The sequence below is a fragment of the Eleutherodactylus coqui genome, chromosome 10, assembly GCF_035609145.1.
Source record: "Eleutherodactylus coqui strain aEleCoq1 chromosome 10, aEleCoq1.hap1, whole genome shotgun sequence".
In the NCBI taxonomy this organism is placed as follows: Eukaryota; Metazoa; Chordata; class Amphibia; order Anura; family Eleutherodactylidae; genus Eleutherodactylus; species Eleutherodactylus coqui.
This window is the reverse complement of record NC_089846.1, coordinates 107,703,907-107,730,726: the sequence shown is the minus strand read 5'-3', so window position 1 is coordinate 107,730,726 and position 26,820 is coordinate 107,703,907. Positions and strand designations below refer to the sequence as shown.

Here is a 26,820-nt window from a genome sequence, read left to right as displayed (position 1 = left end):
CTTATTCAGTCAATGCTGTGAAACTAAATAATCATGCACTGAGGTAGTGTCAGGGCCAGAGTTTTATAGAAATTGCAATCAAGAACAAAGGTGGGGTCAGGACCAGGAGGCAGGAACTAGATATCTGGCATCAGGGAACAAGGCTGAGTGTCATGCAGGGGAACTAACCACAGGCTGGTTGGCTCAGTAGTGAGAGCCACCAGCTGTAGTGCAGGAGGTCCCTGGTTCGATTCCTGACAATTGTACTGTACATTTCTGCAGAATTTTGCTGTGAAATATTCAGCCATAATTCTGTAGCAAATCTGTGATGTGTGAGCTTATTCTTAGGGATCTAGCACACTAGCATTTCTTTTGGCCATCTGGAGTACACACAGACAGCATATAGGCCTATAGCCCATTAAAGTCAAAGAAAAAACACACAACACTCTGATGCCATCCGTGTGCAGTCCATTTTTTTTTACAGATGCAGAAAAAAAGAATTGGGTCTATTTCAGGCCTCCTTCACACGAGCGCTATTGCACATGTTATTGCGTGCAGAAATTCGTCGCAGGAACAGCAACAATTAAAGCCTATAGGTTTCAATGGGTTCACTCACATTGGCTGATTTCTCAGGCGTAGTATTCACACTAGAAAAAAGAGCTAGTAAAAAACGAAACCATTGAAATCAACGGTTAAGTTTTGTCTCGTTATGTGGCTGTGATTACCACGGCTGCATAAGGGAAGGAAAAAAAATGTGTTTAAGCCCTAAAGCAGATAAGAACAACTCTGCAGTCAACCATATACATTAGACTGAAGATAAATAGTACAGGGTAGTAAGCCCAGAATATCTTTCTCATGCCCTATTTTGATTCTATTGATTTGGGCTTCTAAAGATGAATGCATGCATAAATACGCTCACCGTAATGGAGCGCCTTTGCGCATGATCAAGGTTTGGAGATGGCACTAAACAGGCTGATACGCGTGTGCCAGCACATAGTACTGTAGTTTTTATGCTCAAAATGCCAGTTCACACGTGTGCAAGTTACTCCCTTTCCATGGAATAGAATGACTATTTAAAGCCAAATTAGGGCTAGCTATCTTTTTTCCCGGTGTTTCACGCAGTGTCACACCCTCCTCCCTTTTTTTAAGGCATCAGTTTCATGCACGCAAAAACCTTCTCAAACACATTTGTCTGTTTGAGCCCTTTGGAATACAATGCAGTCTCAGCAGCTTCAGTTTAATTCTTTGTTGTTAGCCCCTTCAGAAGAAATCACTCATTGTTAGGTCAGTCGCAGGATTTCTTTTTGGGTAGTTTAGAATGATTGTGTTTGTATCCAAGTGAGGAATCAGAACAAAAGGCCCATTTACACACAGCAATTATAGGGTCAAAATTCATTTAAACAATGTCTTTTGAGCAATAATGCTACCATCATTAGCTTTTCGGTCGAACAATGATTTTTAGTTCAGCATAAAAAACATCATTTGGCCAGCCAGCTGATAGCAGGGATCGAACACTGTGCTTCTCCAAGGGAGCACTGATGACATTGTTTTCAGCTGCATCCCACAGGGGAACAATAGAGCTGTATGCAGATAACAGACCACCTGCTGTTATCTACATGCAGCACAGGTAGCTTCATTTAAATGCAAATGAAGCTAATAAGCTACTAATAGGCATTAGTGCCCATTAGTAGCTATGCAAAATGATTGCTCAAAACTGTCACTCAGACTGTCTTTTGAGCAAATTTTGAGTGATCATCTTTGCATATAAACGGAGCCAAAATAATGTATTACTAAATGTATTGCCAAAAACAAGTAATTTAAAAGGATGCATGTAGTTTCTTTTATTTGAAGTATACATTACAGAGAACTACAGTATCAATCATCATCAACATGAGTTAAATAAACAGACATGAAAGGCTTTTCAGCAGTAAAATGCCTTTAAAGGGGTTGTCCCGCGCCGAAACGTTTTTTTTTTTTTTTAACCCCCCCCCCGTTCGGCGCGAGACAACCCCGCTGCAGGGGTTAAAAAAACAACCCGCACAGCGCTTACCTGAATCCCGGCGGTCCGGCATCTTCATACTCACCTGCTGAAGATGGCCGCCGGGATCCTCTGTCTCCATGGACCGCAGGGCTTCTGTGCGGTCCATTGCCGATTCCAGCCTCCTGATTGGCTGGAATCGGCACGTGACGGGGCGGAGCTACACGGAGCTACACGGAGCCCCATTCAGAAAAGAAGAAGACCCGGACTGCGCAAGCGCGGCTAATTTGGCCATCGGAGGGCGAAAATTAGTCGGCACCATGGAGACGAGGACGCCAGCAACGGAGCAGGTAAGTATAAAACTTTTTATAACTTCTGTATGGCTCATAATTAATGCACAATGTACATTACAAAGTGCATTATTATGGCCATGCAGAAGTGTATAGACCCACTTGCTGCCTCGGGACAACCCCTTTAAGTACCTTTAAAATGCCTTTTAGTTCTAGTACTATAGGGGTTGTCTAGTAAAAAGTTTGCGTTTTGCAAGAAACTGTGCATTTCTTTCCCACAAGCTGGTATATACAGTTGCATGAAAAACTAAGTGAACTTTTTGGAATTACTTGGGTTTTTGCATTGATTACTAATAAAATGTGGTCTGATTTTGAACAAATACAACCTAATTAGGCTAATAATGTACAAAAGACTTTACCATTAATATCTCTTAATGAAGACATTGAGTAAACATCCACAGTCCATGGAGGAAAAGTAAGCTAACCTTCCAAGCTAACAAAAGGTGTTTTAACTAAGGAGGTGAGATTGGAAGTGGAGGTCTTACAGCTGTTTTGCCTATTAAAGGGGTTGTCCCGCGCCGAAACGGGTTTTTTTTTTTCAACCCCCCCCCCCCGTTCGGCGCGAGACAACCCCGATGCAGGGACTTAAAAAAAAACAGCACAGCGCTTACCTGAATCCCCCCGACTTCTATACTTACCGGTTGAAGATGGCCGCCGGGGTCTGCTCCCTCCGTGGACCGCAGCTCTTCTGTGCGGTCCATTGCCGATTCCAGCCTCCTGATTGGCTGGAATCGGCACGTGACGGGGCGGAGCTACACGGAGCCCCATAGAGAACAGCAGAAGACCCGGACTGCGCAAGCGCGTCTAATTTGGCCATTAGACGGCGAAAATTAGACGGCAACCATGGAGACGGGGACGCCAGCAACGGAGCAGGTAAGTGAAAAACTTTTTATAACTTCTGTATGGCTCATAATTAGAGATGATCGAACATGTTCGGCCCCGCCCCTTTTCGCCCGAACACCGAACTTTGCGAGTACTTCCGTGTTCGGGCGAAAAATGTTCGGCGGTCGCCGTGGCAGCGCGGGGGGGTGCGGCGGGGAGTGGGGGGGGAGAGGGAGAGAGAGAGGGCTCCCCCCTGTTCCCCGCTGCTGCCGCCCGCGCTGCCACGGCGACCCCCGCCCCCCGGCGGCCCCCGAACATTTACGCCCGAACACTGAAGTGTTCGGGAAAGCCGGTGTCCGGGTGCGTAAGTGTCCGTAACGGACACGTTCGCTCATCTCTACTCATAATTAATGCACAATGTACATTACAAAGTGCATTATTATGGCCATACAGAAGTGTATAGACCCACTTGCTGCCGCGGGACAACCCCTTTAAAGACTGTGGACACCTTCCATGGATTTTTTTTCACATAAAAGCATATATTTTAGAATGACAATCATTTTTTGCCACGTGTTTTCATTAAAAATTTTGAACCGTTTGTCTTCTGCAGCTTTTACATATCACTGTATATAGAAACGGCAGTCTGATGTCCCTTTTACACAGGATGGCAGTCGGATAAGGGACTGCATGACCATTGACGTCACCGCTAAGGTCGTTAGCGCTCATGCAGAGCGTGTACACCGGCTGACTTCATGGTTAGATCGTGGGCTCCTCACTGGCTTCTCGCTCAGCGCTTCACCTTCTATATGAAGCGGGGAGCATTTAGACAGAGCGTCAAGCCCGCGATCCAGCAATGATTTTTATGCTGATGATAAGAACCTGTAAACGAATAGTGAGGGATTTCTTGGCATTTACAAGTGGACGATTATCGCTGAAATTCATTTGTTTGAATGAACTTTGAGCGATAATTGTTCCATGTTTGTGGCTCTTAACCCTTTCCAATCCAATTTGTATCCTGGTTTTCCTAGGGGGCTTTCTCTTTTTCTGCCATTATACAACAGCACTATCTGCTGGCTAAAGCCAATACTGCATGAGGTGACACATTGGATAGGCTCCAACAGCAGAGAGGCTGGCAATATACAGTAAGAGAACCCCGACGGACGTCTTCCAATATCCGAGCTGTACAGCCTTAAATCATAATGTCTTAAGATGTCAGACAGTGGATTGGAAAGGGTTAAGTCTTAATAGGAGATTCATCTATATGCTGAAAGGATGCTTGATTTTCAGCCCTGAGGCTAGTTTCACAAGAGCATTTTATCGCGCCGATTTTGATGCGATAAAACACCGGCCGAAAATCCTGACCATCTGAGGCATTGGATTCCAATGTATTTGGTTAGTTGGGCGATTTTCCAGTGAGTAAAATAGGTCATCTGGAAAAGATAGCGCATTCCACCTGCCTCGTTCACGCCGGCCAAAAAAGATAGGTCTAATCCTATCTATGGCCGGAATACGACGGCCTGTCCCATAGACTCCTTTGTAAGCCTATGAGAACCAATGGAAAAGGGAAGAGGAAGGGAGTTTAGCAGTGGCTCGCGTGGCTAAAGTCCCGCCCCCTCCTCTTTCGGGCAGCTCCCATGAGCTGTGGAGGGAGTTTAGCATGATCAGCTCTGCTAAGCCCCCACCCCCCAGCCTTGCTGGCAGCTGGCAAGAGGAGGAGAGGAGGAGGGAGTTTAGCACACTAGCTCTGCTAAGCTCCGGCCCCTTCCTTTTGCCAGCAAGGGGCGGAGAGGGGGAGGGAAGGAGGAGGGACTTTAGCAGAGCTGAACTTTCTTCCCCTGGCCAACAGTATTCCAGGCTGCAGCATGTACACGCCGCACCTGGCAGTCTGAATGGGTGAGAAAATGGTAGATGGAGCCACTCGAAAATCCCAGCGTCCACATGAAAGAGCCCTTATTGTTCTTATTGTGCATGCTCTTATCAGCTAATTTATGACCTCATCTTATTGGATCTCTAAACTTCGAATAAGGGTAGATGTGAATTAACAAAATACAAGTTATACTAAAACCCCCAAAAAACTGTATATCAATCTACTCAGCTCCTCCTGCTCTATAATATGCTGCTTGCAAATCAAATGGGAAGATGGTTGGACAAATGCATCCACTTCATCACCTATTTGCAAGCAGCATTGTTACAAGTCCATGTCAGACCTCTTAACAATCCTTGTAACCATGACTGGTAATATGAGCCAAAGCCAAAGTATTCTCTACAAGCAAAAGGTTCCCCGTCCCTTTTACAAGACTTATTAAAAGGTCTAACATTGACATGCAGGAACGCTGTCTTCCAATAGGTGGTGCTGTAGAGGCATTACTCCATCTTCGCATTTGCATATTTCCCAGAGAATCATGTATGGCCTTATAAGCTTTCTCACATCTTCTAAGTGTTCTCCCTAAGGAGAAACGATACCCCTCCTAACTTGCAGATGAAACACGATTTTCAAGCTGGTTCCCTTTAACTATGTGTCTATGTAGAGAATTTGAAGCTCTTTTATAGAACCGGGATTATAAACGGTGCTCCAACCTCTGTAGGAATGCATTGAGAAAACGTAACAGTCAAATTTTGGACCTATTTTAAATACATGAGTAATAAAAATGATGTTCAAGTAAATATAGACTTAAATGGAGCCAATAGATTTCTGAAATGGAAAATCGGAGAATCGGCAAACTCGCGCATTTTCATGGTTTGCTTTTTTTTGTAAATTGGAAGCAGTAAGTCAGCACTAAAAAATTTTGGACAGCACTTGGAACAACTTTAAAATTGCTGGAGCTGATCTGCACCACGGAGGATGAGAGAGAAGGAAAAAAAAGGAGAAAGAAGGAAAGAAAGAGATAATGAAGGCAATGAAAAAATGTTTTATGTGCTACAGTGGCAACTACACAATGATGAGCCTCCTGAGTATCCATCAGTGTCGTCTGCCCGGCTGCAATGTATCATCTGCATGTTTGCAAACTATTGTCAGAGCAGGAATCTTGTACTTACTCTACAGCTTATAATGTATTCTGGCAAACAAACCCTTTACCCTAAGGAGAATGAGTAATCCTTTAACGTAATATCAATTTCCATGCCTCCGTCCTATGAAATGAAATATATGTCCTTATATTTAGCATCAGCAGCTAGTTCTGTAAAGTTGTATTGATTTGGTTTTTGCACTGTGAAAATTGAGTTCTGAATCACAGAAGAATGAGCACAAATTGCAATATTACATGTCTATCACATCTAAGGCATTTAGAGCAGGTATTATCTCTTGCCGGGCATAGTGTATCGTTGCTTCATTCTGGGCAGCTGTGGTTTATTCTCATGACATTCAGGAGACTACTGGAAGCTAATCACTATCAAAGTAGAAAAGTAATGAAAAGTATTACAGGAAATAGAAAAATATGAACTTCTCGGAAACATTTTTACAGTATCTAGAATAATTGGTTATTGCAAGGGACCATTGGTAATTCATTGGTAATTCAACACTCCATCATGCATAGAATGAATATATATATATATATATATATATATATATATATATTCTATTCCAAGGGACCATTGGTAATTCAACACTCCATCATGCATAGAATGAAAAAAAAAAAAATATATATATATATATATATTTTTTTTTTTATAGCAATGGCATTAATAATTTACAGTCTAATGTAATGACATCACCCATAACTAAATTGTTTATATACAGGATGATACAGCGCGTGGAATAGTATATACAGTGTTTCCTCGAAAATAAGCCCTCCCTCAATTTTCAGAAGGATGGCGGGGTGGAGGGCACAGCTTGAAATATAAGCCATCCTCCAAAAATAAGCCCTATGAAAAAAACAGCAATACTCACCCAGCTGGCGGTGTCTGAGTGGCATCACTGATTGGCTGTGATTGGTTCATTGAGCGCTGGCTCTCATTGGCTGAGCCAGCGGCGCTTGTGATCCGATCACACCACTCGCTTGCTGGAGGCGGAGTATTCAAAGCCCTGTCACCAGAAAGAGAGTGCTGTGTCAGTGCTGAGGATTATACTGCAGCCTGCCGCAGTGCCGAGACCAGCGCGAGGGACCCAGACACCACAGCCCAGGTGATTATAAGACCTCACCCTCCCCTTCCCTGAAAATAAGACACTATGTCTCTTTTGGGGCAAAAATTAATATAAGACAGTGTCTTATTTTTGGAGAAACGTGGTAAATGAAAAGGGGATATTGACATAAACCCTTCTTATCCCCTTAAGATACAGGTACAATTTCTGTATATTATTGAAGAGATTATCCTGTTCAACACTATTAATGGTCTATAATGAGGATAGGTTATCAGTAGTAGATCAATGGAGATCTATCCCCTGGGAATACCTGCCAATTAGCTGTATGCAAGGCCAGTGTACTCTTGCACTGGTTTGTTTTCTACAAGAAGCAGATGGTTCTCCCACTATAAAGAGTAGTTTTGGTATTACAGGCCTAGTTCGACATTAATTTCAATAGGAACTTTGCCTGCCATATCAAGCTGGACCACTGCAGTAATAGTGGAGCTGTCTGCTTCCTGTAGAAATCAGTTCTGTCCACGGTCGTGCTAGACCAGTAAACAGCTGATCAGCAGGTGTCCCTGATGATGGACACCTCCTGATCTACTGATCATGACCTCGCCTGAGGATAGGCCATCAATAGTTTACAACTGGACAGCCCCTTTAATTTAACTTTCAGAATCTATGGGTATTTCTGTTTTAGCTGTGCCTCTCTATTGCATTCTGCAGGCTGTAATACTCCAGGTTGCCGCCGTTAAGCAAATTGGTTGGCTGACCACCATTAAAGCACATGTACAGAAGTAGTCATAAGTTCTATCACAAATATACATATACTATAATGTACAGGCTGGTATTGGAGGACTTTAACCCCTTCAGGACCAGAAATTTTCCATTTTTTTAATTTTCGTTTTTTTTATCCCCGTCTTCTAAGAACCATAACTTTTTAATTTTATCATTGACATAGCCATATGAGGGCTTGTTTTGGGGGGGACGAATTGTATTTTTTAATAGTACCATTTAATATATACCGTATAATGTACAGAAAAAACTTTTAAAGATTTTTAAGTGGGGAGAAATAAAAAAAATGCAATTGCACTGTTTTTGAGAGTTTAGTTTTTACAGTGCTCACAGTAAAAATCACATATGAATTTTGTTCTGTGGGTCAGTACGATTACGGTAATACCAAATTCAAGTAGTTTCTTGATGTTTTTCTATTTTTAAAAAGTAAACAAATTGTCTTCTTGAAAAAAAGTAGCTTTTTGTCACCATATTATGAGACCTGTAACTTTTTTTTTTTTTGTCGGTTGGGCTGTGTGAGGGTCTAACTTTTTGTGGAGTGGGCTGTAGTTTTTATTCGCACCATTTTGGGAAAGATACATTTTTATAATCACTTTTTTTTCAAAATTTATGGGAAACAAGACACGAAAAAAAAAATTACAATTCTTGCCTTCAGCATGTGGGATGAATATTGTGATATTTTAATAGTTCGCACACAGCAATACCAAATATGTTTTTGATTTTTTTATTGTTTAGATTTTTCATGGGATAGAATTTTTTTTAAAACTTTTAATATTTTTTGTTTTTCTACTGTTAAAAAACTTTATTAAATCTTGGTTTACACTCTTATTTAGTCCCCACAGGGGATTTGAACTTGTGTTCATTTGATCGCTTGTATTATACACTTCAGTAGTGTAATATAATGTGAGTTTTAATATTGTCTATGAAAGGAATATATGTTGATAGGCATCCATGGATGGCAACCCTTAGTGCCTTGGGAAGCCTCTGGTCTTCCATGCTAGGCCATTGGCATTGTGGTGGGCGTTTAGACATGGGACTCAGGTCCCGAATCGCTCTATACACCGTTCAGGACCGCACAATGTAAATTTACGTTATACGGTCATAAAGTGGTTAAAGCTACAAGCAACTTTGCCACAAGACAGATTGCATGGTGAAAGATTATAGGGATCACATGTGATCTTACAATCTAATCTCATAGAACCTGCAAGTTGCTGTGAATCGCAGATTACAGACAAATCCATGAGGTTGGATTTTTTGCAATCTGCTTGTTGAAAATTCTATGTACATATTCAGAGATGCCATAATATGTCTGATGAGTGGGGCTCTTTCCTCATGGGAAAACAGGGAATTCCTGACCATCATTACTCTAAAAGTCTGTTAATTTTGCTTCGGATACAGATTTTTGTGGTGTTTTTTGGGGATTATAAAAACACCTCCATGAATTTCATGCATTTATTACAAGCTTTTTGGGTGGCTTTTTTATGCAAATATTTTTTTTCTGATTTTTTTTTCAATTTCTACAGCGAAGTCTATGGGAGAACACTAGGAAAAAAAGCATGCTGCACTTTGAAAAAAAAAACAAAATGCCATGGCCCCCTAAAAGTGAGGAAAAACACAAAAACTGTAGTGTTTGTAGTGCATTTCATAACTTCTTATTCACTACCCGTCATTAATTCGGGGGAGAGCTGCCTGTGATTCGCTGAGCACCTCAGCCAATCACATTCAGCTCTTTCAGCAGGCAGGGATTTTAAATAGATAGATATGAGATAGATAGATACATAGATATGGGGTGAATGGATAGATAGATCAGCACCACAGAGCAGGGGACAGCAGGAGAAGACACGGCTGAGCCCTGGCAGCTGAAGCAAGGTGAGTATCAATTTTTTTTTTTTTAAACCACTTTTATTTGATTTTCAGGGAAGGGCTTATATTTAAAGCCCTTCCCTGAAATCAATTGCCTGCAGCAGAATCCTCTACCGCAGCTGACATGTGTGACAGCTGCAGTAGAGAATTGAAGAATTCCTCTGCTGCATCTGTCACAGATGTGGCAGATGCAGCAGCAGCAGAGAATTCTTTTAACTAGTGGGAATGCAGGAAACATCTGCCGCATGCGGGGGTTACGGCAGCGGCGAAGAGGTAAATATATATATATATATATATATATATATATTTTTACACTAAAATCTTTCTTTTTCAGGAAAGAGCTTATATGTAAAGCCCTTCCCTGAAAAAGAATGCAGAGGTGCTGGCAGATCATTGTTTTCAATAGAGCCGCCGGCAGCAGCCGCGGCTCCATTGAAAACACTGGACACAACTGCATACAAGCGTGTTTTTGCTCGTGCCTAGGTGCGCACATATCTACGCACCTAAGTACGCACAAAAACGCGCTCATGAGAACCCACCCTAAAGGTCGAAGAGCCTCTGTTTTCCCAATAGCTGAGAATCTCAGAGGTAGGATCCTTATTAGAGATGAGCGAACGTACTCGGTAAGGCCGATTTCGCAATCGAGCACCGCGATTTTCGAGTACTTCACTACTCTGGTGAAAAGATTCGGGGGTCGCCGGGGGGCGGGGCGTGGCGTGGTGGAGCGGGGCTTAGCAGCGCGGAACAGGGGGGAGCTCTCTCTCTCCCTCTCCCCCCCACTCCCCTCTGCAACCCCCCGCTCACCCACAGTGCCCCCCGAATCTTTTCACCCGAGTAGTGAAATACTTGAAAATCGCGGTGCTCGATTGCGAAATCGGCCTTACCGAGTACGTTCACTCATCTCTAATCCCTATCTATTAGACATGTATAATACCACTTTAATATAATAATAATATAATATAATAATATAGAGTATAATAATATAATAATATATAATAATAGCTCAGCTACCATTTGCATGCACGCCTTTTTTTTTTTAAATCAAAGTACACTTTTTGTTATGTTCGTCGGTTATCTAAGCTTTATATTCTCTTAAACTATAATTATTCCTCTATATGCTGACAGTCGGACTATTATGAAAGCTCAAGCTGTGCTTTAACATAAGAGGATAGCTGGGCTATTATGAAAAGTAATAGCAGCATATACCATACGCCATAAGTGTCTAAATAGGAAAATTATTTTAAAGACTAATCCCTCCTAAACAACGTTTCTCAGAATCTACATAAGTTGAGTAACTTTGGAAAAACTTTTCTTTACCTACTGTATTCTTATTTTAAGATACTGTATGTGTCCTTTGTTGGTGTACACCAGGGGGCAATTAGGGATGGTTTTTTAGATCCCTGCTCTCCTGGGTTCTGTGCTGGTCAACTTCAGTGCAGCTTCCTTCTGCTGTGGAATGAGGACCGCTCTGGATCTGGCTTCCATGGTTCTTTCAGTGGCTCTTCAGATAAATTCTGAGATTTATTACTGAGATTTATTCTTTGAGATTCTGGTTTACTCTTAGGGCTCAGTCAGACGGGTGTTTTTGTGTGCAAATTTTTCTGCGCAAAATGCATGCGTCAAAAAATTCACGTGACCGAAGCGTGCGTCATGCAGAAAAAAACGAACTTGGCTGCGTTTATGCGCACATAAAGAGCACTGCTCGCTATACCCTGCTGTGGCTGTGACAGCTGCAGCAGGGATTTTCTTGGATGTGAAACCTCTGAATGCTGTCACATCCAGGGGTTTCACATTGTGATCAATGGGGCCTGCGGCAGCAGCGGCGGTTCCATTGACATACAGAGAAGATCACGATCCTCTGCCACAACTGAGACAGCTGTGCAGATGATTTCTTCATCTCCGTGGGGAGTCCCCTCATTACTGAACACTGTGATAGCATTGTTGGGGATGAATAAATCCTCTGCCACAGCTGTGACAGCTGTGGCAGAGGACCGCAATGCTATCCTATTGAATTCAATGGAGCCGGCGCTACAGCTGGCTCAAATGAAAGCAGTGAGATGCTGGAGGCCCCTGCAGTGATTTTCAGAGAAGGGCTTTAAATATAAGCCTATCCCTGAAAATCATCCGTAGAATGTGCAAAAAATAAAAAAAATATATACTCACTTCTCTTCAGCTGCTGGGGCTCAGGGATGTCCAGCTGCTTCTTCTCCTGAACTTATATTTAAAGCCCTTCCCCGAAAATCACTGCAGGGCTTGCCGGCAGCCCATTGCTTTCAATGGGGCTGCAGAAGTGCCAGCCCCATTGAAAGCAATGGGAGAATATCTCGCTCCTGTGCCACAGCTGTCGCAGCTGTGCCAGAGGATCACGATCTTCACTGTATGTTCTCAATGGGGTTGGCGCTGCTGCCGCCAGCCCCGTTGAGCGCAAGTTGAAACCCCTGGATGCGACAGCATTCAGGGGTTTCACATCCAAAAAAGCAGAAATTTTAAATTCGCTGCCCTATATTTACCGCTGGTTGGTTTGCAGTTACTGCACTCATGAAGCAAACGTGACACTCAGGAATAATAAAAGTATATTGTAGTCACCTACATGTACGCTCTATGAACCAACCCCTTCCTATGTAACCTGGTCACTTGCAACCGTGTCATGATGGCATTAGGCATCCCTTGTTGTAATCCAGTTTATCAGTGCTTGCCGTACCATTATATTATAGTCTAGATATAAGTACAGTATGTACCTGTCAGCTGATTTCCCTCATTACAGTACTCCCCTTTAACAGGAATCCAACAAAATTTTGATTGCAGCTATAAAGCTCACTGGAGAAGTTTAGCAAAGCGTTTATAAATGTATTCAGCATGTGATGTGAAAAGGTGCTGTTTCTCTTTAACTCCTTCATTCCACTTTGTTTTTTGATTTTTGATTTTTCTTCCCAGCTTTCAAAATAATCATAACTTTTTTGTTGACGTAACCATCTGAGGGCTTGTTTTTTGTGTGATGACTTGTATTTTCCAATGGTACCATTTAATGTATCATGCAATGTACTGAAAATTGCAAAATATTTCTAAATGCCATGTAATGGACAAAAAAAGCAAATGGTTTCACCATTTCTGCATGATGGAGTAGTGTGGTGGCTTGTTTTTGTAGAAGAACCTGTGGTTTCTATTGACACCATTTTGCAGTGTGACTGATTGTTTTTTTTATTATATATTTGTTTAAGACAGGGTGACCTACAAAGCACAATTTTGGCGTTGTGTATTTTTTTCTCTCATGGTTCTCACCCTGTGAGATTAATAGTACATTACTTTAATGCATAGGATTTTATGGACTCGTCAATACCACAGCTTTATTTTTCTCTTTTTTATGTTACAAGTGAGAAAAGGATTTCTTTTTAAAACCTTCAATATTTTACATTTTTTGCAATTAAAAAAAAATGTATTCAACTTATTTTTACTTATTTTTTAGTTCCCCATAGGGGACTTGAACTGACAGTCATCTGATCATTTATCCAAATACTGTAATATTTCAGGAATTGTTGTAGGCATTCTATTAAAACATGCCACAAGCACACCTTAAATACGTGCAATCCCTGGGGGCCTTCACAAGGCACTGGGCTGCCAAGAAACCTGAACGGCACCCCACAACCTCCTTGCAGGGGTGCCATTTGGGAGACAGAGGGAGCTCGCTTTTTCAGTCAGACAATTTAAATACCGCTGTCAGATGTGTGACATATGATCCTGTCAACGATACTGAATGACTGGGAAGGCTCAAGAAAGGCCAGAAAGCCTCCATATCTGTTTATTAGTAGATAGAGGATGAAAGTGCACCTTCTAGTTCAGAGTTCTTAGGTCAGCTGTAGCTCTGCCTTGTCGATCCCTTTTAAATTAAATCTCAAAATGCCCTTTACAATGTCTTATACTTATTTTAATATGACATTTGTTCAATGTGGCCAAAGACTCAGAGTTAGAAAAGGGTTCAAATTGGGGGAATTCAGTGATAGTTATGTGCATTGATTGAAGCCATGTGCTATCAGTATTTTTAATTGTACTCTGCATATTCGTATGAGATGGATATATACTTGTTCCTGGTCTTTTCTTCAAAATAATGGGTTTCTAACAGAGTGGAATTTTCATAATAGTGATAATATAAAATAGTTATTGACGTATCCAAACTGAATACAGGAATTTTATTTCATTTTCCTATCATCGAATTCATGTTTATGCTGACAGAGCAAATTATATACAGTAAATATAAGAGATTTTCTCAGCATGGCGACATCATAGTGAATCTGTAGGGGTTGATATTCATAATCTTCCTCACAGACAGAACATATTGTTAGGTGCCAAGGGATAGAAGAGATGTTTTTCAAAGGAATGCATCTTAGAATATAAGCACTGTGACATGAAACTAGTTTTTGGTAGAAAATGAATAAGAAATGCGCGAGCTGTATGTGAAGGATTTGGAATAACTGGGAAGGCTCCAGAGAATTGTCTAGATATTACTTTTTGCCTTTATATTTGGTATATGCTTTGATATTTGGATTGATCAGGTAGCATCTAAATGATAAATGGCTGTAGATACCGCTTTTAATGCAAGGGAGTTTTGACTGAAAATGTATGACTAATAGGGTAAACTGAAAATATATATATATTATATGAATATAATAAAGGCATTGTGATACATTGTGATGATATATCAAGTTAAATGATCACATGTAAATGAATGACTTAGTATAAAAGTACATTTAAAAAAAATGTTAAAATTGTAATAATGATGTCTGGGTGATTATGACTGAGAAGCTATAGCTTATGTACTACCACCAATTATTTAAATTAGTTTCACAAGCAGTCCTAAGAATGCATGAAGCTGAATAAGGTAGTAGCAAAGAGGTCTTTACTAGAGATGAGCGAGCACGCTCGGTAAGGTCAGTTACTCGAGCGAGCCTCACTCATCTTGAGTAACTGCCTTCTCCTCCGAGTGTGCAATGCATAAGCACACCGACCCCGAGAACAGCTGAACATTGAAGTTCCTGGTTACCAGACCCCCACTGATCTACTACTCCTGATCTAACCTGAGGAGAGACCATCAATAGTTTACAACTAGACAATCCCTTTAATAAAGAAATAATTATTTTAATTATAAAATATTGCCTCCTTAACCCCTTAGTGACCACCCTATAGTGTTTTTACGTCCTGCAGCTGCAGGACGTGTATGGAGGGAGGTAGCGCCGCTATCTCCCTCCATACAACGTGGGCGTCAGCTATTTATTACAGTTGATACCCGCGGGCAATAGCCGCGCTCGGCCGTTCGGCCGATCGCGGCTATTAACCCTTTAAATGCCGCTGTCAATTCTGACAGCAGCATTTAAATCCCCCGAACGCTGTTTGGGGGTCCCGCACGGCCCCCCCGCGGTGAGATCGGGGGATTCGTGCAGGTGTCATGGCAGCCGGGGGCCTAATGAATGGCCCCAGGGCTGCCTTAGCAGACTGCCTATCAAGCCATCCACACAGGGTGGCTTCATAGACTGCCTGTAAAAAAGCAGTATGACGTAATGCTATAGCATTACGTCATACTGCAGGAGCGATCAAAGCATCACATGTTAAAGACCCCCAGGGGGACTTCAAAGTAAAGTAAAAAAAAAGATCAATAAAGTTTTTTAAATTGTAAAAAAAAAAAAAAATTATAAAAGTTTAAATCACCCCCCTTTTGCCATATCTATTATTAAAAAATCTAAATCATAAAATAAAAATATGTATTTGATATCGCCGCGTCCGTAAAAGTCCGATCTATCAAAGTAGTGCATTATTTTCCCGCACGGTGAACGTCGTCCGAAAAAAAAATAAAGAACACCAGAAATGCATTTTTTTAGTTACCCTGTCTCCCAGAAAAAACGCAATAAAAAGCGATCAAAAATTCGTATGTATTCCAAATTGATACTATCGGAAACTACAGGACATCCCGCAAAAAATGAGCCCTTGCTCAACTACGTCGACGGAAAAATAAGAAAGTTATCGCGCGCACAAAATGACCGCAGAAAATAATTGAAAAAAATTAAATATCTTAAAAAAAAAAATACAAGTACTACAGCAAAAACAATACTATATAAGTTTGGTATCGTAGTAATCGTACTGATGCATAGAATAAAAATATCAGGTCATTTTGTTGCAGTTTGTGCGCCGTAGAATCAGGACGCACCGAAAGATGGTGGAATATGGTTTTTTTTCCATTTCTCTCCGCTAAGAATTTTTTAAAAGTTTTTCAGTACATTATATGGTACAATAAATAGTGCCATTGAAAAATACAACTCATCCCGCAAAAAACAAGCCCTCATACAGCGACGTTGATGGATAAATAAAGGAGCTACGATTTTTTAAAAGGGAGTAGGAAAAAACAAAAATGGAAAAAAGCAAAAAAGCCCGGTCACTAAGGGGTTAATGTCCCACATAGTATTATTTCCTTCATGTGCCTCTCACTAGATAACAAAGCCTTTGTTTAATAGAAAACTCATAGTGTCTCCAAATAGTGCTCCCTCTAAAGTTATAGTGCCCTCTTTTGGCACTCAAAGTAATTGTATCTTTCCTGAACCAACAAAGTACCATATTTTCCACTCTATAAGACGCACCTGATGATAAGATGCACCTAGGTTTTAGAGGAGGAAAGTAGGAAAAATATTTTGAACTCCCTCAGACCAGGAAGTGATGTATTACAGGAGGAATAAAGAGCAGTAGTATTGCCTCAGAATGAAGTATATACCACTATGTCAACCTACCATTTAGGATCCAGGGACAGCAGAGTGTAAATATAATGGTGATCTTATTACTTGTCACCCAGCTTTCCAGGAGTCCGGAATGTCATGGTTGGCTAGTTAAAGCAATGTATGTGGTATACATGCTTGCATAACTGCAGTTGGCATTCAGGATCCTTGAAGGGCTGAGCGACAATGTAATGATGATTACGTTAGTTGTCACCCAACTTTCCAGGAGCCCTGCATGTCTCATTAGTGTTATGTATGGCATGTACATCTGTGCAGAACTAGGCACCAATGTATACTCCATACATGCAGCTCTTTCTTCTCCCGCTTCTCCCCCTGCTATGTAATGGACAGATGTGAGAGTTGTCTTTAATTACAGCTGATTGATGAGGGGGGAGCAGAAGTTGCCTCTCACTAATCAGCTGTTTTACGGGTGCTGCTATGGATCAGGCCTGCGATCTTTATCACATTACCGACTCCATAGCAGGAGCCGCCCGCCCCGAACATTACTGAGCTCCCTGCTGCTCCTCCGCCCCCAGCAATCAGCTGTTGCACAGTTGCTCTGCTCTCCTGCTGTGTCGGCTGTGTATGCAAATAGCCAGCAGCTCTGTGAGAAGGATTTGTGCTCCCTTTCAGCTGCCGGCTGGATCCGATCTCAGCACATTCGCTCTATAAAACACACTGACTTTTTCCCCCCACTTTGGAGGGAAAAAAGTGCGTTTTATAAAGTGAAAAATATGGTAATTTTGAACACTTCTGTACTGGAAAAAGGTAATTTTGTCCACTCTGTGCGCCCACAGTAATTGTCCCCACTCTGTTCCCCAAAAGTAACTGTGCCGGCCTCTCCTGGCCCCTACCACTGGTCACTGTTGAGTGCAGTAGAAACCTATCCCTCAGCTATTGCGGTCTGAAAGAGTGCACTCCATGCATAACCTACCTACTCCCCATCTCCTGCTCGTACTGAAGTTGGACAGCAGGAGACTAGGGAGGAGTTACGCTCTGCACAGAGATGCACTGTGTCAGACATAAAAGGCCAACTGAGTGATAAGTTTGCTCTGAAACTATGACTAAGCAGCAGTGTACCACTGGGGAAAAGATAGTGCTGCCCCATCAGCCCGCAAATCCACATGTGACTGATGCATTGCTCAAATGTGCATGAATTACAATTCTATTCAATAAACCATCCCAATTAATGCTGTAGGAGTCTAAACCCTTTGCCACTTTTATTTGAAATAGCAGATTATTATGTGTGACGGTAAATACACACAAATGGTTTTTCCATCCGATTTTCGAACTGAAGAGTCGGAAAATCGGACGGAGTTAGGACCCATTACAGAAAAATCTATAATGCTTGGACAAATCAGTGGCAAAATCAGACCAGGCCATCAAATAACACAATGACTGATACTGTCAAAGCTGATACTGCCATGGATATCACACAACTGAAAGAAGCAGTGCAAAATCAAAAAACATGGAGGCAGCTCACGTTTAGGGTCACCGAGAGCCGTAAGCGACTAAACGGCAAACAACCGCAATGCACATGGGCTTTTTTTTAACTTGGATGGATTGTTTGAGTAAAAAGAAATCCCAGCATGTCCTATTCTTGTCTGATTCTAGGATGGAAATAGCACATGTACATTTTGCGAGTTGCGCCCAAGTTACTTTTGCATGTACCCTAAATCAGTACAGAAATAGAAGTCAAAGGAGCTTGGAGATGCAATTGGAAGTTTCTAAAAGACTGTAGAGTTCTGCAGGAATCTGTAAAAAAAGGAATCATTTGTATTACAAGAAATCCATTTCCCTTTATTCATTGAATTGAAAAAAGCCCACTGTGAATATTGATATTACCACCGGAGGAGGCCTAAGTGTCTGAGCACTTTTACCTGAGCTACTTTATATTTGCAGTTGTTTGCTACATGAATGGGATGTTTATCTTCTAAAGCATATTTAAAAAAAGGAAAGCCCACAGGTATTGAGCAGTAACGGAGCGGGAACTAACATTTATTTTATATTGTTTAGAAACTATCAGAAGTTGCTTCTTGCTTTAGAAGTGGATCTCATTGCAGGTAGAATTGGAAATAAACAAGCAGTAGATCCTTTATGTCCCTTAGCAAATTCCCTCTTCCATCCTGAGAAGTGTTTCAAACGCACGTCTTCTGGGGTCAGCCTTATCTGGATGCAGTAAATGAATAATACAAGAAAGTTACACGGAATAAAAGCTTTCATAAGACTTCCAGAGCAAATGAGAAATGACACTACGGTTCTACCACTTGTAAATTGCCCAGCTGCTAACAGTTTGTTTTCATTTCCTCTCACTTTGAACAACCTGTAATGTGAATGTTATTGATGGGAATTTTAAATTAAACTTTTAAGCCTTCTATTCTTAGAAGAGAGAGCACTTTACATAAGGTGATGATGAATATACACCAATCTGCCGTAACATTCAAAACATCTGCCTAATATTGTGTAGGTCCTTCTCAAGAGCAGTTCTGTCCCATCAAGGCATGGACTTCACTAGATCCCTGAAGGCGTCCTATGATATTTGGCACTAGATCCTTTAAGTCTTGTGAATTATGAGGTTTGGTCTTTATGGACCAGCACATCCCATAGATGCTCGATCCAATTGAGTTCTGTAGAAATTGGAGGCCAAGTCACCACCTTGACCATGTTCATAAATTTATTACCGAACAACTTTTCTGTACGGCAGGGTTACATTATGCTGAGAAAGAGACCACTGCCATTAGGGAATACTGTTGCCATTAAGGGGTGTACTTGGTGTACAACATTGTTTAGTTAGGCAGTATGTGTTAAAGAAACCTTCCCATAAATGCCAAGACCTAAGATCTTCCAGCAGAACATTGCCCAGAGCATCACACTGCTTCTTCTGGCTGGTGTTCTTCTCATGGTGCATCCTGGTGCCAGTGAGGGCTTAAACACATGGGTATGTTTTAGTCCTGTTATGCGGCTGTGATAATCACAGCCACATAAAGGGATAAAGCAAAACTTTGTGTGGTGCAGAGAGTTAAGGCAGCTGTCACTCACAACCTGAAGGTTGAGGGTTCAATCCCTGAATGGTTTAGGTAGCCAGCTCAAGGTTGACTCAGTCTTCCATCCTTCCGAGGTAAGTAAAATGAGTACCCAGCTTGCTGGGGGGTAATAAACAAATTACCTGAAAGTGCTGCAGAATAAGTTGGCACATCTTCCTGCATTTATTTCAAACTCATGTGAAAGGCCAGAGGAAGAGAGAAAAAAAACGTTCATGCACAACTATGCTTTGTAGCAGCAAGTGCAGTTGCGCATATGACTGTCTGAAACCACCCTAAGTGATACATACACACAATTATCCATCCACATGGTGCAAAAGAAAATGTGATTCATCAGACCACGCCACCTTTTTCCATTGCTATATGGTCCAGTTCTGATGCTCACATGCTTAGTGCTGCTGCTTTCAGTATTGGCACTCTGACCAGTCTGCAGCTACTCATCCCTATACACAACCAGTTATGATACCCCCTGTTTTCTAGACATTGGAAGATATATCGTAGTACTGGTCATAGGTCTGAGTATGGGTCTGGTACATTAGATCAGTGTGTGGTTCCTCTTTGCATTACGCATTATATAGATATCAAATTGCATGTGTGCTCGAATGTAGTAAATGTTCACTTATGGGTACTGCAAATGAATAAAAATCTAAGCCCATAAGATTCTTCATAAGAAGGAATAACCACCGGATGATATACATAATAGCACCCAGTTTAATTCTATTACATGAAGAGTTAGAGGTGGCAGAAAACCTCTGATTTCAGTATTTACTCAATAATAGTCCTTAGTTCTGTCATTAAAAAAAACATATAGACTGTTTTCTAATAACTAGATTGATGCGATGTTCGCTACGCAAACATAAAATGGGTTCATTCACATTGATTTCTCCCTGCATGAAATGGGTTGCGATGCTATGCAGGGGGAAAAAATTGCAGCATGTCCTTTTTTTGAGATATTGCCCATTGTTTTGAGCAGCGCTGGCCCTATTGAAAACAATACAAGACCATCATGATCCCCTGCCGTGGCTGTGACAGCCGAGCCGGGGGAATCTTTCTGCCCCGCAAGGATGCGAAGCTGTTTCCAATTGAAAACACCTCGCGTCCACGACTTTCTACATGGATTGCGAGGGCGATATTGGGCTCGCCAGTGGGAAGGAGCCCTGAATCTTCCTAGTGGCATTGTTGGCTGAAGCACAACAGCGTCGCTAGACTTACCATAGGAACTTTGACCTAGTCTAACAGGTCACTCAATGCATCAAACTCAAATTTTATGATTTTATGGCAGTGGTGAGGATGTCACAAATCGAATGACACCAAAATCATCCACCAAAGGTCACGCAAAGGGGTCAAAGCGTGGTGCAAGAAAAAGCCTTCTAGGTCTCCTTAAGGTTTGTTCATCTAACATTCATTAGGTTCCATTAGGTTTCTGTGACTGTGTGTGTGCCGAGTAGCATAGTTCACAAGACTTTCTACACGGTAAAAGTGATAAGATAAATGTCAGATCCAATTGATCTCAGTGGGATCCATGAGGATCCATTAGGTTTCCATCTTGATCTTTAAAAATTGATCAATCAAGGATGCCCCAAAAAGACAAGGCTTGGTGTCTTTATTAACAGAGCAATTTAACGACTATGTAGTATATTAGACATTTACTTATGGCATATCTCTATGACGCAGACCTTGCCAAAATGCTCACTGTGTTAATTTTATCAAAACTGGTAAAACTGAACAGTCTAGGAGTTGGCTATAACAATCAATTAGATTGCTTCTTTCATTTTCAAAAGGGCCTTCAAAAATTGGTACATGGAACCTGATTGGTAACATCCCCCACTTTTCCTTTGCAACAGTTTTGCCAAATCTTCCCCTACTGTCCTTGTCCTTTACTAAAACAACTTGTAGGGCCGTTATTTACCTGACAGCATCCACATAGGGAGAGTATGGGATCTCACATATCGCTCATTTTATTCCCTCTGAACATGCTATTTATTATGTAATTAGCCTAAGTTGGGCCATACAAGAAGAACGAGGACGATTCAGCTGCTGTCAGTCTCTTCTTGTATTTTGTATTTTTTGCATTGATCGATACATATTTTCTACGTTGAGAAGTGATTTCTTTACCCTCTAGAGTACATTTTTGCTTTCCCATCTATCAAGCTTGTAATGCTGGAACACTGCCCAAGTGCAATACTTTGCTGAGGCTAAGTTAACATTATAAATGTGATAGACTCCCAGTTGTCAACTATGTGAAATTTGCATTACAATTTGTTTTCTTAAAGAAAAAAACGCATTTCTGTAGAAGTACTCCTTATAATTGAATTTACTGCGGAAAATCTGTGTTGCTCTGTTATGCTGTGATACTCTTAATAAGGATTTGCATAGCTTTAACTGTATTGGCAAAGCTAACATTAAAGCTTCCGCATGGCATAATAACACCCTGGCTCATTATTGCTACTCTAGAGCTGTGTGCGGTGGACTGTGGAAGTCACGGTGTATGCTCAGGAGGTGCCTGTCAATGTGAAGATGGTTGGGGAGGAGCCAGTTGTGAAGAGCGCACCTGTCACCCAAACTGTGCAGAACACGGGCAGTGTAAAGATGGAAAATGCGAATGCAGCCCAGGATGGGAGGGCGAACATTGTACAATTGGTGAGTAATTTCCTCATGTATTGTAAATACATCTGCTGTATTCAAAATATGTCAGAGAGAATAAAATCTGGAACCAGACATTTGCCAAAATAATAATGAAAATAGCAATAATGATAGAAGAAGTAATAAACATGTCCAGCCATGCTTCACAAGAGAGACAGTAAAATAAATTCATACGAAAACATCTACTAATGACGACATAGCTGACATTAACGCCAATGGTGGATCTTGTGAGTGGAGGGGGGAGAGGGGGATAGAGGCATGCAACATGGGGCATGGTAAATTTAGCTTTATTCGGTCATGCCTTATATTACTACCTTAACCCCTTCCCGCTCTAGGGCGTACGTTTACGTCCTGGCAGCAGGGTACGTCCCGCAACAGTGCGTAAACTTACGTCCTGGGGATAGCGCGAGATCACTCTGGATCTCGCGCTATCCCGCAGCGGGAGCCAGCTGTCAGTCATAGCCGGCCTCCCGCTGCAACAGCGGGGGTGCATCGGAGATGCGCCCCCAGCTGTGAACCCCTTCCCTGCCGCGATCTATGTAGATTGCGGAATGGGATGGGTTCACAGAGAGAGCGCGCTCCCTCTGTGATGTCACTGGGCTCTCGCGATATAATCGCAGAGAGCCCGGCTGGTTGCCATGTCAACAGGACACCAGACACTGGCGTACTGTATTACCATAGCCTGTGATCGCTGTATAAGAGATAAGGCATGGCAGGGCAGTAGCCCTGCCATGCCTTATCACAGCGATCATCAGTGCTGTACTGTAAGTCCCCCAGAGGGACACAAATTGTGTAAAAAAAAAGATAATAAAAATGAATTTAAAAAAAAATGTAAAAAAAAAAGTAAAAAAAACCTTTTTTATGCTTTTTCTCATATTAGTATAAAAAACTTAAAACCCCCCACATATTTGGTATTGTCTCATCCGTAACAACACGTACAATAAGTTGCACATGCTTTTGACTGTGCACGGAAAAAAGCGGTTAAAAAAACGCTAAAAAAACTGAGGCAAAATACTAATTTTTAGCATTTTGCCTCCCTAAAAACGCATTAAAAGTGATCAAAAAAGCCATATGTACCCCAAAATAGTACCAATAAAAAACTACAGCTCGTCTCACAAAAAATAAGCCCTCGCAGAGCTCTGTACATAAAAAAAATAAAAAAGTTACAGAACTTTGAATGCAGCGATTTAGAAAAAAAAAGATTTCCAAAAAAGGGTTTTTATTGCAGAAAAGTGGAAAAACCTAAAAAAAAATGTAAGAATTTTGGTATCGTTGTAACCGTACCGACCCGCAGAAAAAATGGATTGTGTCATTTATGCTGCATGATTAACGCTGTAAAAAAAAATCTATGGCAGAATTGATGCATTTTCTATCCTTGCTATCATAAAAAAAATTATAAAAGTTTTACAATATAGTCTATGTACCCAAAAGTGGCACCAATAAAAACTACAGTTGGCCACGCAAAAAAACAAGCCCTTATATGGCCGCGTCAACGGAAAAATAAAAAAGTTATGACTTTTGAAAAACGAAGAAGAAAATACGACAAAAATTGTTGCGTCCTTAAGCCCAAAATAGGCCATGTCCTTAAGGGGTTAAATATATAAACCAAACCATCAAAACAAGAAAAAAAATAAAAGTTGGAATATACTGACTTGAACAAGCCACATGCAGAATACATAACAATTACAGCAAGGTAGCTCTCCTGGCATGTCTGTTTTAGTAAATATTTGCATTATCCATGAAATAACAATTCTGGATTATCGTTTCTTAGAATTCTGCCATTCCTCTATTATCAAGTGATAGCTGTAGTCCAAAAGATTGCATACAATTCGTCTGTGTACTGCATAGAAAACAGGTCCTGTATAAATCCAGTAACTCACAGATGACATCTCTTTCGATTGTAGACAATCTCTTTTCTTTGCATCTCCTTCCAGCCCAGACCGTCATGACAACTTTTCCTAACCAAACATCAATGGGCCTTTGCTTTTTTTTACAGCAATTCCTAGTCTCTATAGCATCAATCAATTCAGACCGTAGACCAGATTCTTAAATAAATTCAGACTCTACAACTGACCCCTAATTAAATTCCGACCCCTAATTGGTTCAGTAATATCAACGCTAGAAGGTACTATTAGGCTTGCTTGAAAGCTTAGGCGTCTTTGCTCTTCCGATTGATAATGGAAGGTTCACTAAGGTGCATAACTTACTGTTCTTGATTGGCACACCAAGAGGTCAAGTGCATACTGTGACAACTTAAGGGTTGTTCAACTAATGAGAATTGCCGTCTCCAGGGTAAGATGGTCGGCACAGAAAGTAATTTACTCCAACACACTGGGTTATTCTTTTCTAAGCCTAATGATCCATACTTCTGGGCCTTCACTTTGGTAAAGCCAAACAAGGAAGAGGTACTTGTCAATGACTAATTACATTTCATATTCAGATTTTACTCCTCAGCTTCAGTTTCAGAAGCAGCGAAGCTGTAACTGGGGTATAGCTGCTGTCATATGTTACTGTCTATGTTATTGCATCCCATCATGCAGTGTTTCCAGCTTAATTAATTATGTGAATAATTGTGTCTGTGAGTAATTAGAACTCATCTGCATTGCACAGTTTTAAACTCCATTTGGTTTTCATTAATATGCTTCTTTAAAATTTACATGTATACCGTCCATGTAAATGGTATTTTTTTGCTTTGCAGCTCACTACTTGGATGCTGTAAGAGGTATGTCCTTAGAAACAAAGATCAAGTGTACACAGAAAAATAAATTATAAGGCAGGTATGTTCAAATGTTATAAAAGTAGCTCTTTAGTAAATACGGAAGCATGCCCAAGTAGGACTGGGCATTAGCCAAATAGCAGCTCAACTAATGTGCATCTGCAATTTGTGCAGTTCCTTTGCTCTGACTTCCCTGCAAGCCTCCATATATCTCTTTGATATTTCACCATTCATTTTAATGAAAGCTAAAATTCAGATGAAATAATTGTCATCCCCGATCTATGGGCTTTCATTTTCTACATTATTAAGAGATATGCATACTTTTTCAAAAATACATTTTTTGCAAAGTGTACATAGCTTTTAGAGGTCTGTAAAAGAATTACATTATTGCGATTCCCATTTTTAACCAAGATACAGATGCATATTGTATGTGCCATATTACTGAGCTACTGTATTGTTTTTGTCTCCTTTGTTTAAGACGGCTGTCCGGGACTTTGCTATGGTAATGGAAGGTGCACACTTGACCAAAATGGATGGCACTGTGTATGTCAAGTTGGATGGAGTGGAGCAGGATGCAATATCATCATGGAGATGGCTTGTGCTGATAATCTGGATAATGATTCAGGTACTGGATCTGTTTTCTGCTTGCATGTATTTGTTTACTAGGAGGAATATAAGATCATTTAATTTCCTTTAATGCCTTTACTGTTTTAACTTGTCTTTAGGAAGATTTTGAAAGAAAAGATCATATTGAAGAAAAATGCTGTGGGAGTGAGAGCTTCACTGATTTCCTAAGCATTTATTATAGATTTAAAGGGAACTTGTCACTATGTTTTACCATATTGGACCTTCCCAAGAATAATTTTGGCCTTGAAAGCATCCTTTTCAATTTATATAGATTAGTACCCAGTAGCCTTGGTTACTGTATCTTAAGAAAGTAACTTGTAAAACCCCATTGCCATAGGCTAATGAGCTCTTAAAAGTCTGCTGGGTGGTTCTGGACTGGGGAAGTTGCCAGCTGAGTTCCCCCTAAGCCAGCCCCTCTTCCTTTGATTTACATGGATAACGTCCTCTACACAGTAGGTCATCTACAAGCTGGTTGAGATCTTGGGATTTCGGACCAACGCATGAGCAGAGGAAACCTAATGCTTCTTCTGCCCACAACAGGTCTAAAGAAACTACAAATTCCCCAGTCCTAAGCAGTATGGTGTCAGCATAAGATCTCAACCAGCCCGCGAAGACGTAGGAGACATCATCCACGTCAATCAAAGGCAGACAGGCTAGTTTAGAGTGAATTTTACAGGCAGCCTCTGTGATCTGGACACCCAGCAGACCGTCAAGTAGAATATGGTACTGAAATTTTACAAATTAGATTTCCAAAGGTATGTAGCACTAATAGGCTCTAATAGATAGAGATTTAGACGGATGTTTGCATGGCTGAATGCTTGATCAGAAGGGTTTAGTAGGGTGAAACCTGGTGATTGGTTACCTTTAAATCCCTGGTCCTTCAGGTCTCATGGGTCTAATATGTGATCTCTCCTCTTCATGAAATTCATTGAGTGAGGCTGAATTCTCGACTTATAAGAATTGGGTAAGCAGTAAAAAAAAAATATTATAATAAATATTTTACCTGCAAAACTAACTAATACAAGGAAAATTTGTCTTACCTGTAATTTTATTTTTCTCAAACCCGAATAAATTGCTGGTCAATAATAAGCCTCTCAGCTCACATGTTTAATAAATAGAGAAAATAGCTGCAAATATAATGTATTGGGATGGCATATATGCGTTACCTTCAGACTCGAGGAAAGTAAAATTACA

General features: G+C 41.0%; 1 protein-coding gene across 1 annotated transcript in view; it reads left to right on the top strand.

Annotated features, from left to right (window-relative positions):
* The window catches only part of TENM1 (teneurin transmembrane protein 1), a 616,814-nt gene that overhangs the window by 398,737 nt on the left and 191,257 nt on the right, over nucleotides 1–26,820 (top strand). The window contains exons 13-15 of the mRNA XM_066581697.1: nucleotides 22,095–22,280; nucleotides 24,982–25,005; nucleotides 25,478–25,624. Coding sequence (XP_066437794.1) covers nucleotides 22,095–22,280; nucleotides 24,982–25,005; nucleotides 25,478–25,624 — 357 coding nt within the window. The remainder of the gene's footprint in view (nucleotides 1–22,094; nucleotides 22,281–24,981; nucleotides 25,006–25,477; nucleotides 25,625–26,820) is intronic.